Source organism: Stegostoma tigrinum, chromosome 19, assembly GCF_030684315.1.
Source record: "Stegostoma tigrinum isolate sSteTig4 chromosome 19, sSteTig4.hap1, whole genome shotgun sequence".
NCBI classification, from domain to species: Eukaryota; Metazoa; Chordata; class Chondrichthyes; order Orectolobiformes; family Stegostomatidae; genus Stegostoma; species Stegostoma tigrinum.
In genome coordinates this window covers 38,386,328-38,403,475 of record NC_081372.1, presented here as the reverse complement: position 1 = coordinate 38,403,475, position 17,148 = coordinate 38,386,328, and the positions used below count along the sequence as shown (strand labels likewise).

Genomic DNA, 17,148 nt, shown 5'->3' with positions numbered 1-17,148 from the left:
AATGGGACTTAAATCCACAACCAATTGTGAACAGGCAAGCACACCCAGCAACATTGTAGATGTTAGTTTTAAGACAATTTCTCATTTCCGTCATAAATGTTGATAAGTCGACTGCATCTGTCTTCCTAAGTTTATTATTTGCTAATATTGGTGATTGGACCAACCACTGTCAGTCACATCTGCATTTCTTGAGCAAAATATTATACCTTTTTGCAAATATTTCCAGGGGTATGTTACCAAAGCACTCCTAATAATGCTTTACAACTTCAGCACACAAAGTTTTGCAATGTTTAGTAATTCACTTAATAGTTTATGATAAGAAAACAGACTGTGAATTTGATTTTTAAGAATTCTATTTAAGACTTTTGTCATCATACATAAATCATTCAAGGATGGTCTTTAAGTTCATGACTTCAGGGTTTATGGTTAGATTTAATCTTCATATTTACCATGAGGAACCTGTTATTCTATAACATGGCATAAATTTTTTGCATATTGTATGCACTACTTGTAATTTCAAGAAATAACATGCAATTATTTCCTCTTGTCATGCTATTTCTGTCATACCTATATATCCCAACTAAATTATATCCATCCATGTATCCAGGTAACTGAGTGAATTGTCATTTTTTTCATTTAAAGACTATTTTATCAGCCCCTTAATGGCCAATACTAAATTCCTAATATCAGAAATGCATTTTGTTTTCTTATGCACTTTAAAAAACAAACATTTGAAGTGCATTCAAATTTGAAGAAATTTACAAGTTGATTCTAGTTTAAAATGAGAATCTTATTCAAAGTACAAGTACAAAATCCTTAAAGTGTTTTCTGCTATCATTGACCATACTGTACTTCAGCTGGCAGGACCCAGCTTCTTTATTACTCATCTGTTGCAACCTTAACCAGGATCCCAGATGTGGTGCAACTTTCATTCCAGCCCTTTCATTAATAAAACAGAGCTCATGTTGTAGCTTGAGTGTTTTAAATTACGATTCAATCTCCCATGGTAATGCTGTCAGGAAAATAAAACCTAGGCACTCCTGAAAGTATTATCTTGTTATTCCCAAATGACAAGACGACAACACAGTTTGAAACAGAGAAGAGTAGCATCTACTAAGTTAATAGCGTGGGGATTAAAACCTAACATTTTAACTGAGATATTAAATTACAATAAAATATGCTTTATGACACCGTGGAAAATTAAACTCCCAAACACCAACACAAACGCTATGCTTTATGATTTACTGATGTGGACCACAACACTTTAATAAGCATTGCAGCACATCTAAGTAGTCACCAGTGAATTCAAAAATGAACATTGCCAGAAAATGAATAAATTACCTTCCACAGTGAGCAGCAATTAATAAATGAATATAAGTAATAAGCATAAGTACATGAAATAGAAAACTGAGCAGCAGTAAATTGCTGTGTTCATTGGTGTATGAACTTAGCAACAAATTAATCAATGAACAGTGGATACATTAGACAAGTCTACAAGGGGTACTTTTAACCCTTCCTGTCTGCTAGTAATGCATCAGCTAGACAATTAGCATCACTACAAAGGACCTGCTTATTAAAGTGATGTGGTCCACATCAGTAAATCATAAATGACCTTTGTTCATTTAGTCCTGCTGACTGCTATTTTCAATGCATTATTTTCCATGTTGGCCAGGCACACATAGTGATCTTGTGAGCATATGTAATCACTATTTTGACATTAAGTCGGCATCCAATACCCAATCCACCAAGATATATTTGTAGTTGGTCTATCTGAGCTAGTGAGGAAGTATTTAATGGACATCATGGAGCAGTGAACTTTGATTAGCAGAACACACCTCCTATCATAGTCATAGTAAATTATGGGAACTTGGCATGGGACTTTTGGAATGGACAATGTGAGATTGGATAGCAAAAGGGCTTTGTAAAAGATAAAAAAATCACCGATATCAGTTTTCTTGTATTTAAAATAAAAGTAAGGCAGCATTGGAAGCAGCTGAAACTTAATTAGACCTGGAGAAGAATCCCTGACTACTTCACAAGTTGTAATGAAGTTGACAATAATAGAATTGGCAAACATTGAAATTTCTTGCAAAAATTAAGAAGGCAGAGGTAATTGAAGCACTATCACAACATTTGGGATTGGTGGAAATATAGAGACTAGGTATTCCAAGTAGTGAATTATCAGAGTTAGCTATTATTGAGTTATGGTTAAAGTAGCTGGAAAAAATATATATAAAGCATTTCAATGTAGAACTTGAAAGAGTAAAGAAAAAAGTAGGAAAGAACATTAGAATCAAAAAGCATGGGAAGATAAACTAAGATTAAAAGGCTTGGATTTGCAGCAAAAGTAGAAGACATCGTTTAAGAAACTGGAATTAGAAATGCAGAGGAATATAGAGATACAGAAAAAAAAGTGAAAGAAAGGGAATACCAACCTAGGATGATAGAAAATGTTCTTTAAAACCCTCAGATGTAGAGGAATGTTCTGATGAGATTGAAGTCAGCTATAATGCAATGTTCTATAAGGAAAGCATTAAATTGTGCAAATCCAACTAAACTGTGAGGGAAGTATTTGTCAACATGTTTTAAAAAGTTGCAAAACAAATGAAATAGCCATAGGAAACATGGAAGTTGCCCATTTAGAGCAGGTTGAAAGGTAGAGTGAACTAACTCCACAGAGGCAGGTATCCTATCACCAAGTACCCTTTATTTACACTTGGAGAGCCCCTGACACTAATCCAGTTCCCTCAGGCCAGCTCTCAGAGTAAACAGAATATCTGACACTTATGTTTATATCTGTCAGCCAGGGTGACCTGATTGGGCCAGATTAACAGCCACAATTAGTGAACTCATCTGTGACATCAACCTGTCTGGCCTTGTTACAATCACCACATCCCTTCCCCTCTGAGTCTGGGGCCAAAGAACAGTTCTTTTTTTTTGTAGCTCCTCTTGGAATATTTTAGCACCAGGTCAGGTTCCTCCAACTCTGCATCTGGTATGGGTGATGTGCAATACACAGTAGCTCGCTTTTTTCACTCGGAGTTTCTCATTCTCTTCTTCACATGGCAAAGGCATCAATGCTGTGACATCGGCCACGTCCATCTCAGATTCCTAAGTATCTTCAGTGCTTGATAGAGAGGGAGAACCCATGAATTCCAGGATAGTTGGAAAGCCAGCCAAGGAGCTGGGAACATTTTCTCCCCCGCACTGTTTGCAAGTTTGCAGCTTTCATATGGTCCACGTGCTTGTTCAGGACTGTCTCACCTACTCAAACTTTATGTGTCATTGGATCTGCCCTCACATTGACAACGCCTGTCACCCATGCAAGGCCATTCCCCTTGTTCCTACAACTAACTTTGTCCCCTGAAGTAAATTTTCTCTTACACTTAGCAGAGTCTTGTGTTCAGCATTGGCATTTCTAATGTTGTTTCTCCCTCCCTCCCAGGTCTGGGAAATTTAATCTGGCGTGGGTATTTTCCCCATTTGTACCTCTGCTGCTGCTGTGCCTACAGTTGCATGAAGGATAGTGTGATAATCAAATAGGAACCAGAATAGTTTGTTATCTACTGAAGTTGTGGACTGTTAGTTTAAGCCTGCTTTCAAAGTTTAGACTGCTCTTTCTGCCAGGTGATTACATGATAGATAGTATAGAGCTATCCGTATATGTCAAATATCATTTGACTTTATAAAATACTAAAATTCCTTGCTGGTAAACAATGCCCCATTACCTGTGACCAAAATCTCTGGGAGTCCGTGTCACAAAAGTCCTGAGCAGTTTTTCTGTCGTCATCTCGGTATTTGAACTTGGAGCAAATCTAGGTAGTTTGAATGGGTGTTCACAATGACTAGGATCATTGAGCCCAAGAAAGAACCTGCATTGTTGACTTGTGACTGTGTCCATGGCTTGCTAGACCATTCTCATGAACTTGGGGGAGCAGCTGTTGATAATCTTTGTCCATGTTGGCACCCTTGTCATTGGCCCACCAAGACAGCTCTGTCTGCATTCAATTCTGGCCATCAGACATAATTTCCTGCCAACATCTTCATTTTGTAAACCCCCTGGATGACGCTGATGGAGATCAGCTAGTATCTGGCAGTGACCTTTGCTCGGGACAATCAATCTTGCTCCCTGTAATAATATGCAATCCTCTACTGTGGTCTGGCCTGTCTAGGTTCAAAATAAAATCAGTTTGGTTGTGACAGTCCTTTAGTTTCCCTCATCAACACTAGCTGTTTCAGTTTTACCAGGACTGGATCTTTCTATGCCCAAAGTCTGATATTGTCAGCTGTGGCTGGAAATGTGCACAGAAAATGTAAAGCTATCATGGAGTCTTCCAGGTGCTACTACTATTGTATTTGCCAGTGGGAGGCATCGCAATGCATCCACATTTGTTACTTGCCCTCCTGGATGGTGTTCCAACTTGTAATTATTTGCACCTAGTATTAGAGCCACCACTGAACTTAGCCTGAAGTTATGGGCAGCACTGTCTTGACCTCTTTAAACAGACCTAGCAGCATTTTTTTTGCCCCTTATTATAAAAAAATTATATTCATGAACATATTGGTGGAACGCCTTGACTCCAAATATAACCGCCAAATCTTACTTCTCTCTCTGGGCACATTTAAACCAAATCTCGGCATATTAGCCAATCAATCTGGGCATATCAGCCAAAGTCCTGGGTGCATACGCTTTTGGTAATTCCTCTCCATTGGGCGACCTTTGAGCTAATACTACCCCGATGCCAAACTGGGAGGAATTGCACGTCAATACCAGATCTCGCTTGGGACATAGCATGCCAGCACCTTAGAGGATGAAAGATGCTTCTTCACTTCCCTGAAAGTTGTGGCTTGGCTACGCAACCATTTCCATGGCTGAACCTTTTTAAACAGTTGATGCAAAGGTGCTAGGATACAGGCCAGGTTATAGATGAACTTCCCATCATAATTCACCAGCCCAAAGAATGACCTAATCTCAGGTACAGACATGGGAGCCAGGGCACCTTTGATCATCCTGACTTCCTCTTCCAATGGGTATAACCTGGTTTTGTTGATTCTGTAGCCCAATGAAGTCACTTGGGGTACCTGGTTTACACATTTTTCCCTTCTAAGGCAAACACCCACCTTCGAGAAATTTTGAGGGATGATGTTCAAGTCCTCTAAGTACTTTTTATTGGTCTTCCTGATTATTAACATGTCATTATCACAAATGATGACCTGGGGAAGACCTTGTAAAATATTTTCCGTTATCTGCTGAAAAAATTCACAGGCTGAAAATCATCTAAAAAGGTAGTCTCATATATTGGTATGAACTGTTTTGCGCATTAATAATAGCATTCTTGTGGGAATCCTTACTTAGCCGCAATTACAAGTACGCATCGCTCATGTCCAGTTTTGTGAAGGATAGCACTCTCATCACCCCCACCAGCTTGTGTATAAACACTCAAAACAAGAAATTGAGCATTTATGCAGCAGCAAAAAAACAGTTTACCATTTGTTTAAATTCCCTACAAAGGTATGCTCAGCTGCCTGGCTTCACAATCACCATGACCAGTATTGTCCATTTCGCAAACTGTACTTTGATGATTCCTTCGCTTTCCAGCTCTCTGATTTCTAACTCTACTTTTGCCCATAAAGCAAATTGCACTGGGTGGGCCTTGCAGAATCATCAAATTACTTCCTGGTCAACATGCAAGGTGGCCTTGGCTCCTTTGATAATTCCTGGACCTTCTTGAAAAACTTTTGGAAATTTAATGAGGATGCCATTCAGGCAGCCATTTTCTAGTCAAAAAATGTCAAGCCAATTTAGATTTTTTTTTCCTCAACCAATTTGACCCCACCCTCGCTTGAGCCTGAGCCTTTTACAACAATCAGTGATAACTGAACCTGCTTCTCATAAGAGACCAGAAGCTATAGCAACCCTCAAACAGTAAAGGCTCCCTGGTGTTGGTTGTCAGTCTAGCCAAGGTCTTTTGCAAAATTAAGAATGAGAATCCAGAGCAAAATCAGTTAAAGACTGATTTAATGACCACTGAAATGACCAACCGGTATTGACCTCCATCGGAATCGGGTGACCATTTAACGAGACATTTATTTTAATTGATTCTAATTTGAATGCTACTAAGCAATTTAACTGTTTCCAGCCAGACATAGGTGGACTTTCTTGCACTCTCCTGGATAACAGCCTAACAGCTGTCTTAATCAAGATAACAAAGTGTGAACTGAATGAACACAGCAGGTCAAGCAGCATCTCAGGAGCACAAAAGCTGACGTTTCAGGCCTAGACCCTTCTCTGATCGTCAGCTTTTGTGCTCCTGAGATGCTGCTTGGCCTGCTGTGTTCATCCAGTTCACACTTTGTTATCTTGGATTCTCCAGCATCTGCAGTTCCCATTATCAGCTGTCTTAATCAATTCAGGCATAGTGTGGCTTTTTAGCTGTTTCATGTCCTCATACTGGCAGATGCTAAAATGACTTGTCGGCCTGGATCTTAAAGAAAATTTTAACTATTTGGCTGATGTTTGGCTTTGTTTTGGGCTTTTTTCTATGGGCTGACCTAAAGTCCCTTTATTCAGGATGTTTCTTGAATGAGGCTGTGCTATTGCCTTCATTTAATTGGTGTTCATTAAGCTCAGTTGGACTGATGATGGTGTCCACTTCCATTGGAATACCCTGCAACTCAAATGCTTCACTTGCCACATTTTCTAATGATAATGTCACTTGTACTGCCTGTTTGATGTCTGCTTCAGCTAGTGGGCACTTTTGCATGGCTAAATCATTCATCTCAAATACCAAACAGTTTGTCAGCATCTCATTAAGGGTTAAACCAAAGTCACAAGCCTCTGACAGATGTCTTAACCTCGTCAAAATTCCTGATATGAATTCCCCTCGTTCTAGAATTGCTGAGTAAAACTGATAATATCTCAGGCTTACAGGAGGTTTGGGGTCATAAACTTCCCTAATGACATCTGTCAAGTCTTGAATGGTTTTAGTATCCAGTGTCTTAGGGAAAGCGAGGCTCCCAATAACTGGAAAAGCTGTGGGTCTACAAGCTGTCAGGAAAATTACTCATTGCCTTTCATCTGCCCCAATGTTTTTATTTGGAAAAAAACATAATGTGTCCTTTCCACATATTGGGCCCAAGTCTTCGACAGCAGGGTCTAATGAGTCAAGCTTCCCAAATAATGGCAAGATTCCAGAACTGCTTACCCTAAGTCAATAGCAACTGTTATGAGCCCATTTCTTCAGGTGCATGCTTTTCTCTTATCGCCACTGAAATAATTCCACAGAGATGAGTATCCTGCCACCAAGTCACTTTACTTACACATGGTGAGTGCCTGATACTGATCCAGTTTCCATGGAGCCAGCTGACAGAGTGTACAGGATATCTGACACTCCAGTTCCTATCTGTCAGCCAGCACTTCCTGATTGAACTAGATTTACAACCCCAATCTTGACCTTTTCTTGGCAAATAAGGCAGGGCAAGTGACTGATATGATAATAGGGGAACACCTTCGGACTAGTGATCGTTATTCTATTAGTTTTAAAATAGTTATTGAAAAGTTTAAGTCTTATGTAAAATTTAAAGTTCTTAATTCGAGTAAGGTAAATTTTAATGGTATGAGACAAGAACTTTCAAAAGTTGATTGGAGTGGACTGTTTACAGCTAAAGGGATGGCTTACAAGTAGGAGGCTTTTATTAAGTGTGATAACAAGAGTTCAGAAACATAAAGTTCTGTTAAAGTGAAGGGAATGGCTGGTAAGAGTCAAGAACAATAGATGAATAAAGATATTGAGGTTTTAGTCAAGAATAAGAAAGATTAGATGTAGACAACTGGGATTAAATGAACATTCTTGCAGTGTATAAAGCATGCAGGAGCATTCTTAAACAGGAAATCAGGAGGGTAAAGAGATAATATGATATGGCCGAGGCTGATAAATTTGAGGATAATCCAAATATCTTCTACAAGTACATCAAAAGAAAAGGAACAACTAGAGAGAGAATGATGCCCCCTAAAGAACAATAAGCTCATCTGTATGATGAACATCAGGAGACAGGAAATATACTAAATGAATATCTTGTGTCACTTTTACTGTGGAGAAAGAAGTGAGGCTAGAGAACTCAGCAGAAAAGATAATACAATGGCAGATGCATTTATCGATGCTGGAATAGTTTGGAGATATGTAAAGAAGTGCCAAAAGTTGTACACATCTTGTACAAGGGGTAAATGAGGGTGAAATAGTCTGATTTTTGTTTTTTTTTGTTATGTATGTGGCATGTCTATGTTGTAATGAAATACATTTGGGAATAACATTTTTTCTACCAAGCGTGAAGACGTGTTAAGTCATGTACATTTATGGAATTACATTGGACGATTTGTGTTGAAGAAGTTTTATCATACGAGTTTTTTTGGATACAAAATTTTAAGAAGTCAAGAGAACCATAGATTATGTAGTGTTTACTATAGTAGTAAACAATTTTGTGAAAATATTCCATTCATACCTTTTAAGAGAGAGTAGTCTTGAATTTAATGGCTGCAATTGCTGGGCGAACAGGCTTGGAAAAACCTTAAAAACTGGGCTTTTTGTTCTCTCACAATACTCTCAGGACTGAAGTTGCTGTATGTGTTCACAGACCTTGATATGGGCAGCTGGAGGAGCTTGCAGGCACAAACAGAACTGTCTTGCTCTGTGTTGGTAGTAGACAAAGTAAGAGCACTTAAAAGACTTCTCAATGAAGTATTCACAAAACCTAAGTAAATTTTAAAATTAGAGTTCCTAACCAATTGGTTTTCTGTCTGAATATGAAGTGTAGTCTGAAAACCTTCCATCATATGATGATGGTCAACAAACTGATTTTGTTCACAAGAAACTAAAGGAACTCTGAGAAGTTGACACATTTTAAATCTGTGATAGATAAAGTTTTGTTAAGTAAAAGCATTTAAGACATGGACCAAATACGGAGTTAGGCCACACATTAGTCATCTTCTCAATGAATGATGGAATAGAGGTGCTGAATGGCCTACTCCTATTTCTGTGTTCCATTCTATTTTCTTAATTCATATGCATGTCTTATGCAATCGATTTGACACTTATGCCTTTTTTCCAAACAGATAGTATCTCTACAGAGCTATATTTTCTTGCCTTGCCTGTACAAGAGTGTGTGTGTGTTTGGTAAAGGGAATGTAGTTTAATTTTGAATAGGGGTTCTTTGTTATTAACCATTTTGTCACTTGCTTGAAGGATAGCCCTTGCTTATAATAGTTGAGTTATTTTCAAGTTCAATAAAAAAGCCTGGTAGACATTGCTTTTTCTGTGGATAACAATAACAAAGAGAAACAAATCAACAATTTTGTTGATTCAGTAAGATATCACACTTTTTGTGCAGCTTCTGGAGTAGTGGGATGGATTACCAATGCATTTCTTCTAAGTCATAACAGGGCATTTTTAGGGAGCCTAACCTTTACTGTGTTCATTCTCTTTAGCAGTTTCCTTGATATCGTATGAAGTGAATCAAAATAGCTTGAAGCTACTATCTGTAATATTGTGAACGTGAGAAGGAGGGTAAGAAAGAATGTATATTTGGCACTCCTTCCTGAAGATAGTTGCAAAAACCTCAGCTTGCTATTTTGCACTGACATGTTAGTGCCCCCATCATTGTACGGGGATATTTGTGAAGATTCTTCTCGTGGTTAGTTGTTTGACTGCCACTGGCATTCATGGCTGGATTTAGCAAGATTGCAGAACTTTGATCTGATCCATGGGTTATATATGTCTTTCAACATCTGTTTCGAGCCATAAGGCACATAGAGCAGGCAGAACCACATAAGATTGTTCCCTTTGTGGGTTAGACAATTAAAGATATCAGGCAAGGAAACAATCACAGAATATTGATGCTGTGCTAGCTTGAGCTGCATTATTACAGTCTATATTAGTCTATCAGACCACTAGTCTGTAACACTGCCAGTCCTCTGCACTTTTGTAATAAACTCCATGTAGCATTTATTCTCAAATTAAATGTAATTATTTTCTTTTCAGTCACGTGGGAATATTGGTTTCATTCATTCTGTTCTGTAATTAAGGGAACATATTAATGTATTCCTCATTGTGGTACCTGAGCCGAATAATAGAAAAAAAACTATTGCCTTCTATGTAGGTTTTTTAAATTATTCATATGAGTCAGTGGAATAATTATGATTAGGAGCAAATACTCTTTATTTATCATTGTAATTCCTGTAAAAGTAATAAAGCAAAACACTGGTTCTATTGTTGTTGGTTAACCCATGTTATAGGCCCTCTAAAAATGTCTGAGCTGTCCATTATTTATGGAATAAAGTCTAGGAACAGAGTGTAAAAATCTGGCTATGTTAAAAATTTTGTTACATTGTTATTTTTGATGGACATGAAACCATATGCCATATTATTGGCAACAACAGAACATATTTCAATGATGCAAATATGTTTTAATACATGCCCAGACAGTTTTTCATATTCAATTTGACAACAAATAGGAATGGGCTTTTCATTGAATCCCTGCTTCATGGAAGCAGGCCATTCAGTCCACACCAACCCTCCAAAGACTATTCCATTCCAGCCCAACCCTGCAGCCTAATACTGTAATCCTGCATTTCCCATGGCTAACCCACATATCTCTGAGCACCATGGAGCAATTTAGCATGGCCAGTTCATCTAATCTGCACATTTTTTGACTGTAGGAAGTAACCAGAGCACCTGAAGAAAACCCACACAGACACAAGGAGAATGTGCAAACTCCACACAGGCACAGATTTGTACTCAGGTCCCTGGTGCTATGAGGCAGCAGTGCTAAGTACTGAGCTGCTGTACCACCTATATAACAAAGTGTGAAGCTGGATGAACAGAGCAGGCCAAGCAGCATCTCAGGAGCACAAAAGCTGACGTTTCGGGCCTAGACCCTTCATCAGAGAGGGGGATGGGGAGAGGGTTCTGGAATAAATAGAGAGAGAGGGGGAGGCGGACCGAAGATGGAGACAAAAGAAGATAGGTGGAGGGGAGAGTATAGGTGGGGAGATAGGGAGGGATAGGTCAGTCCAGGGAAGACGGACAGGTCAAGGAGGCGGGATGAGGTAGTAGGTAGGAAATGGAGGTGTGGCTTGAGGTGGGAGGAAGGGATGGGGGAGAGGAAGAACAGGTTAGGGAAGTGCAGACAGGCTGGGCTGGTTTTGGGATGCAGTGGGGGAAGGGGAGATTTTGAAGCTCCTCCTTGTTCTCACATACCACCCCACCAACCTTCGGATACAACGCATCATCCTCCGACACTTCCGCCATCTACAATCCGACCCCATCATCCAAGACATTTTTCCATCCCCACCTTTGTCTGCCTTCCGGAGAGACCACTTTCTCCGTGACTCCCTTGTCCACTCCACACTCCCCTCCAACCCCACCACACCCAGCACCTTCCCCTGCAACCGCAGGAAGTCCTACACTTGCCCTCTCACCTCCTCCCTTACCCCCATCCCAGGCCGCAAGATGACTTTCCATATTAAGCAGATGTTCACCTGCATATCTGCCAATGTGGTACACTGTATCCATTGTACCCGGTGTGGCTTCCTCTACATTGGGGAAACCAAGCAGAGGCTTGGGGACCGCTTTGCAGAACACCTCCACTCGGTTCGCAGTAAACAACTGCACCTCCCAGTCGCGAACCATTTCAACTCCCCCTCCCATTCTTTAGATGACATGTCCATCATGGGCCTCCTGCAGTGCCACAATGATGCCACCCGAAGGTTGCAGGAACAGCAATTCATATTCTGCTTGGGAACCCTGCAGCCCAATGGTATCAATGTGGACTTCACAAGCTTCAAAATCTCCCCTTCCCCCACAGCATCCCAAAACCAGCCCAGTTCTTCCCCTACCCCCACGGCATCCCAAAACCAACTCAGCCTGTCTCCGCTTCCCTAACCTGTTCTTCCTCTCACCCATCCCTTCCTCCCACCTCGAGCCACACCTCCATTTCCTACCTACTAACCTCATCCCACCTCCTTGACCTGTCCGTCTTCCCTGCACTGACCTATCCCCTCCCTACCTCCCACCTATACTCTCCTCTCCACCTATCTTCTTTTCTCTCCATCTACGGTCTGCCTCCCCCTCTCTACCTATTTATTCCAGAACCCTCTCCACATCCCCCTCTCTGATGAAGGGTCTAGGCCTGAAACGTCAGCTTTTGTGCTCCTGAGATGCTGCTGGGCCTGCTGTGTTCATCCAGCCTCACATTTTATCATCTTGGATTCTCTAGCGTCTGCAGTTCCCATTATGACTGCTGTACCACCAATGTTGCTTTTGCAGAAAAGATGAGCTGTACTTAAATTCCAGGCTGACATATTGAGGCAAAAAACTTTTTAATGTTTCGCCCAATTTGTAGCAAATAAGTTCACAAAATCCTTTGCAAATGCAAGGAGAAAACAGTAAGATGTCGCATGAATTGCTAAATCCATATAAGTGTAGACATGAACATCAACAAATTTAAGCTTAAAATTTTCATCTTGGCTTGGTACAAACAACTTTGTATCAATCATAGAAACATTGAAAATACGGGTAGAAGTAGCCATTCAACACCTCATACCTGTACTTTTATTCAATATGATTATTCAACTCATCACCCTGTTCCCACTTTCTCCTCATACCCTTTGTCTCTAAGGACTTTATCCTTTGTCTCTAAGAAATATATCTAACTCCTTCCTGAGAACATTCTATGTTTTGACCTCAACCACTTTCTGTGGCAGAGAAGTACACTCACTTACCACTCTCTGGTGAAGAAATTTCTTTTTATTTCAGTCCTAAATGGCCTACTGCGAATCTTTAGACTGTGACCCCTGGTTCTGGTCTCCCAGGTCATTGGGAACATCCTTCCTGCATTTACCCTGTCTAATTCTATTCGAATTTTATATGTTTCTATGTGATTCCCCATCTAGTATTACAGTCTTAACTGAACCAATGTCACCTCATACATCTGTCCTGCCATGCTAGAAATCAGCCTGGTAAACCTTTATTGCATTCCTCCATAGCCTAAACATCCTTCCTTAGATAAGGAAAACAAACTAAACATAATACTCCAGATGTTGTCTTACAATGGTCATATACATTCACATCAAGACATCTCGGCTCCTATATTTGAATCTTCTCGCAATATAGGCCAACATACCATATGCCATCTTCACTGCCTCCTACACCTAAATGCTGACTTCCAGAAATTGGTGTACTAGGACAACTCTGTTTGCACCTCTGCTTGTTCCAGTCTAACACCATTCCAATAATAATCTGTCCTCTTGCTTTTGTGATGGAAGTGGATGACTTCACATTTATCCACATTGCACTTTGTCTGCTGTACATTTGTCCATTCACTCAACTTGTCCAATTCACAATTACAACATCGCTGCATCCTCCCATAGTTCAGTCTCCCACTCAGCTTTGTGTCATCTACAAATTTAGAGATATTACATTTAGTGCCTTCATCTAACTCATTAATATAATACTAATATATAAAACTAATGTTTTAGCTGATAGATTTAAATATATTTACGGTGCATGATAGTTGCATTATGAATTCCATTCAGGATGCACCCAACTGATGAATTCTCCTCAAGAGACAACTGAAGTTTTTATTTTGTATCAATCGATCCTTAACCCTTTTTTAGCCCTTGCTTTATTCAGTGAATTCCTACAGAAAAAGCCAAGGGTGGCAATGGGAAAATAAAACACTTGTCACACATGCAAAGAGTGGCATCAAAATTCAATCAGACCTTAGGAAGTACCAGGACTCTTTATTATTCATTGTCTTTACACTGCTGGGGATCCAAAAAAAATGGTCATTTCTGAAACCATGAAAGACAGCTGACATCTCTTAAAGGAGAAATGCATTCTGATAGCAGACAGGGAGAAATATTGGGCTTAATCTTCTGGTATCAGGGTAGCCATACATTCAAATTAAGTCGCTATTGTGTCAGGACCCTGAGGAAATCTTGACACATGTGCATGCTTTGAAATCAAATGAAATGCTTGCACTGCCCCAGAGACAATACAAATATCTATTACACTGATTTTAGGTTAGAAACCGGGACTAGGTATGTGCTACCTACCTGGATACTTGCCCAAGAAATGCTACACTCTTTGGACTTTGGTGCAAGTCAGTGATTAATAATTTAACTTAGCCCAGCACCCCAAATGATCATCAAACTCTTCCAACCTGACTCCCAACCCAATTACGCACTACCTCACAACATAACGACTCATAGACCTGCTGATCCCCGGACACAACTCAACAAACTGCTCTTATATTCCACCTACTCACACACTCACTCTCTCCCCAACCTGGTGTGGTACAGGCTGTGCAAGCTCGTTTCTCTTAAAGTTCTGCACGTGTTCAGCCACTCAGAAAAATATCCCATACGTTTAAATGAATAAGTTATGCAAAACAAGTATAAAGTACAGCAGACAATACACCTAATGCAACCCTCATTTCTCTACAAACTACATCTTACATGCTACATGCCAATAATTATATTATGACAGACACATTCTCTGGGCACTCCAGACACTCCCTTCTTGTTTGCAGAAGATTGCACACAACTGACAATTGGGGGTTCCAGCCAGAGAATGCTGCAACTTTGTGCACCCTTGACTCTCTGTATAAGAGAATGTACAAGTTGTCATTGAAAAGAAAAATGCCTTGACTACAGACACGAGGTGCAGGGCTGTTTACTCCTTAACTTTCTCCCTTTTCATGCTACACTCTGAATTGAACGGTTTGATAAATTTGGTTTTCATACTCAATCTGCCATTGGTATTTATATATGCAATGCACAAAGGACCAGCCCCGTAAGACTGCACAGAAGGAAAGAAATTGAATTTGTCTGTAAGATTGGGATATTTCACATAATGTTCTTCGATGACCTTCTCCCGGTACTCTGCCAGTGAGAGGTATTGCTGATTGATACCACTCTTGCTTCTGCTCATTTTCATGCTGCTCTTTCTCCTGATGCACTTTATCCTGCCCAAATAGTGGCAAGGGCTGACCCTGCAACTTGTCAAACAGATGATATTGAATCTGGATTGTCACTTAGTGCTGCACTGCACAGATTCCTGCAAGCATTCATGGCACAAACAGTGTCACCTGACTTCAGCAAAATCTCCATAATTGCTTTTCTTGTGGCAGCATGGCTCTGCAGCTGTACCAGGATCCCTGACAGTCATCATCAACTGAGCCTGAGATAACAAGGTGTAGAGCTGGATGAACACAGCAGACTAGGCAGCATCAGAGGAGCAGGGAACCTGACGCTTTGGGTCTGGATTCTTCTTTAGGAATGGGTGACGGAAAGGGGATTCTGAAATAAAAAGACAGAGGGGGAGGCGGTGATAGAAGATGGATAGTGGAGCAGATAGGTAGAGAGAAGACGGACAGATCAAGCAGGCGGAGATGAAGCTAGTAAAGGTGAGTGTAAGTAGGGAGTTGGGATGGGAGTTGGTCAGTGAGGAGGGAGGGGCGAGTAGGTGGGAGGGATGACAGACAGTTCAAAGAGGTGGGGATGAAACTCGTAGATGAGTGTATGCAGGAAGTGGGGATGGGTGTTGGTCAGTGAGATGGGAGGAGTGGTTAGGTAGGAGAGAAGATGGACAGGTCAAGGACTTGGGGATGAGAGGGGGTGCTGGTCTTGAGATGAGGTCAAGGATGGGGAGATTTTGAAGTTTGTAAAGTCCATATTGAGACCATTGGGTTGTAGGGTTCCAAGGCATAATATGAGGTGCTGTTCCTCCAGTTTTTGGGTAGCATCGTTGTGGCACTGGAGGATGCCCAGGATGGACATGTTGTCCAGGGAGTGGGAGAGGGAGTTGAAATGGTTCGTGACTGGGAGGTGTTGTCATTTGTCATGAACCAAGAGTAGGTGTTCCACAAAGCAGTCTCTGACCCCCCCGCTTGGTCTCCCCGATGAAGAGGAGGCCACATTGGGAACAGCGGACAGAATAGACCACATTAGCAGATGTGCAGGTAAACATTTGTTTGATGTGGAAGGTTTTTTGGGAGGCCTGGGATGGAAGTGAGGGGAGAGGTGAAGGAGCAGGTGTAGCACTCCTCGCAGCTGCAGGGAAAATTTCCAGGGGTGGTGGGGCTAGTGGGGACTGTGGAGCAGACATGGGAGTCATGGAGAGAGTGGGCCCTCCAGAAGGTAGAAAAGGGTATTGAAGGAAATATATCCTTGGTCTTGGGGTTAGATTGCAGGTGGCAAAGGTGGTGGAGAATGATGTGTTGAATCTGGAGGTTAATGGGGTGATGCATGAGGATGAGGAGAATTCTGTCTTTGTTTTTATTGCGGGTAGGGGTGTGAGGGCTGAGATGCAGGAATCGTAAGAGATGTAGTTGAGGGTGTTTTTGACCGCTGTGGGGGAAATTCGGGTTCTTGAAAAGCAAGGTAACCTGGGATGTCCAGGAGTGGAAGGCGTCAACTTGAGACCAGATGCAGTGGAGGAGGAGGAATTGGGAATAGGGGATTGCATCCTTGCAGGAAGGTGGGTGTGAGCAGGTGTAGTCTAGATAGCAGCGGGAGTCGGTGTGTGGATTGTCGTTGTCATCCAATTGTCAGCCTGACAAACCGCCTTGCCCAATAGTGGAACAGAGCAAAGGTGAAGTAAATATACATTATGACTGCTGTTTAGAAATTGGGCATTAATCTACACACGCTGTTGCTTGTAGTTGCCAATAAACTGGGCATTGATGAAATAGAATCCCTTTCTGATAACAAAGTTGTTAGACTGGTCATAGAGAGCGTCAAGGCAATTTAGAGATAGTAGGAACTGCAGATGCTGGAGAACCTGCGTTAACAAGGTGTAGAGCTGGATGAACACAGCAGGCCAAGCAGGAAGGCTGACATTTCAGGCCAAGACCTTTCTTCAGAAATGGGGGAGGGGAAGGCGGATCTGAAATAAATAGGGAGAGAGGAGGAGGCGGATAGAAGATGGATAGAGGAGAAGATGGGTGGAGAGGAGACAGGCCGGTTAATGAGGCGGGGATGGATCCAGTAAAGATGACTGTAGATGGGGAGGTAGGGAGGAGATAGGTCAGTCCAGGAAGGATGGACAGGTCAAGGGGGCGGGATGAGGTTAGTTGGTAGGAGATGGGGGT

General features: G+C 41.2%; 1 protein-coding gene across 1 annotated transcript in view; it reads right to left on the bottom strand.

The window, feature by feature from the left end:
* LOC125461585 (sodium- and chloride-dependent neutral and basic amino acid transporter B(0+)-like) overlaps positions 1-3,102 on the bottom strand; it is a 176,036-nt gene extending 172,934 nt beyond the window's left edge. Inside the window, exon 1 of the mRNA XM_059652647.1 lies at positions 3,016-3,102. Coding sequence (XP_059508630.1) covers positions 3,016-3,102 — 87 coding nt within the window. The remainder of the gene's footprint in view (positions 1-3,015) is intronic.
* Between the last annotated feature and the right edge of the window lie 14,046 nt (positions 3,103-17,148).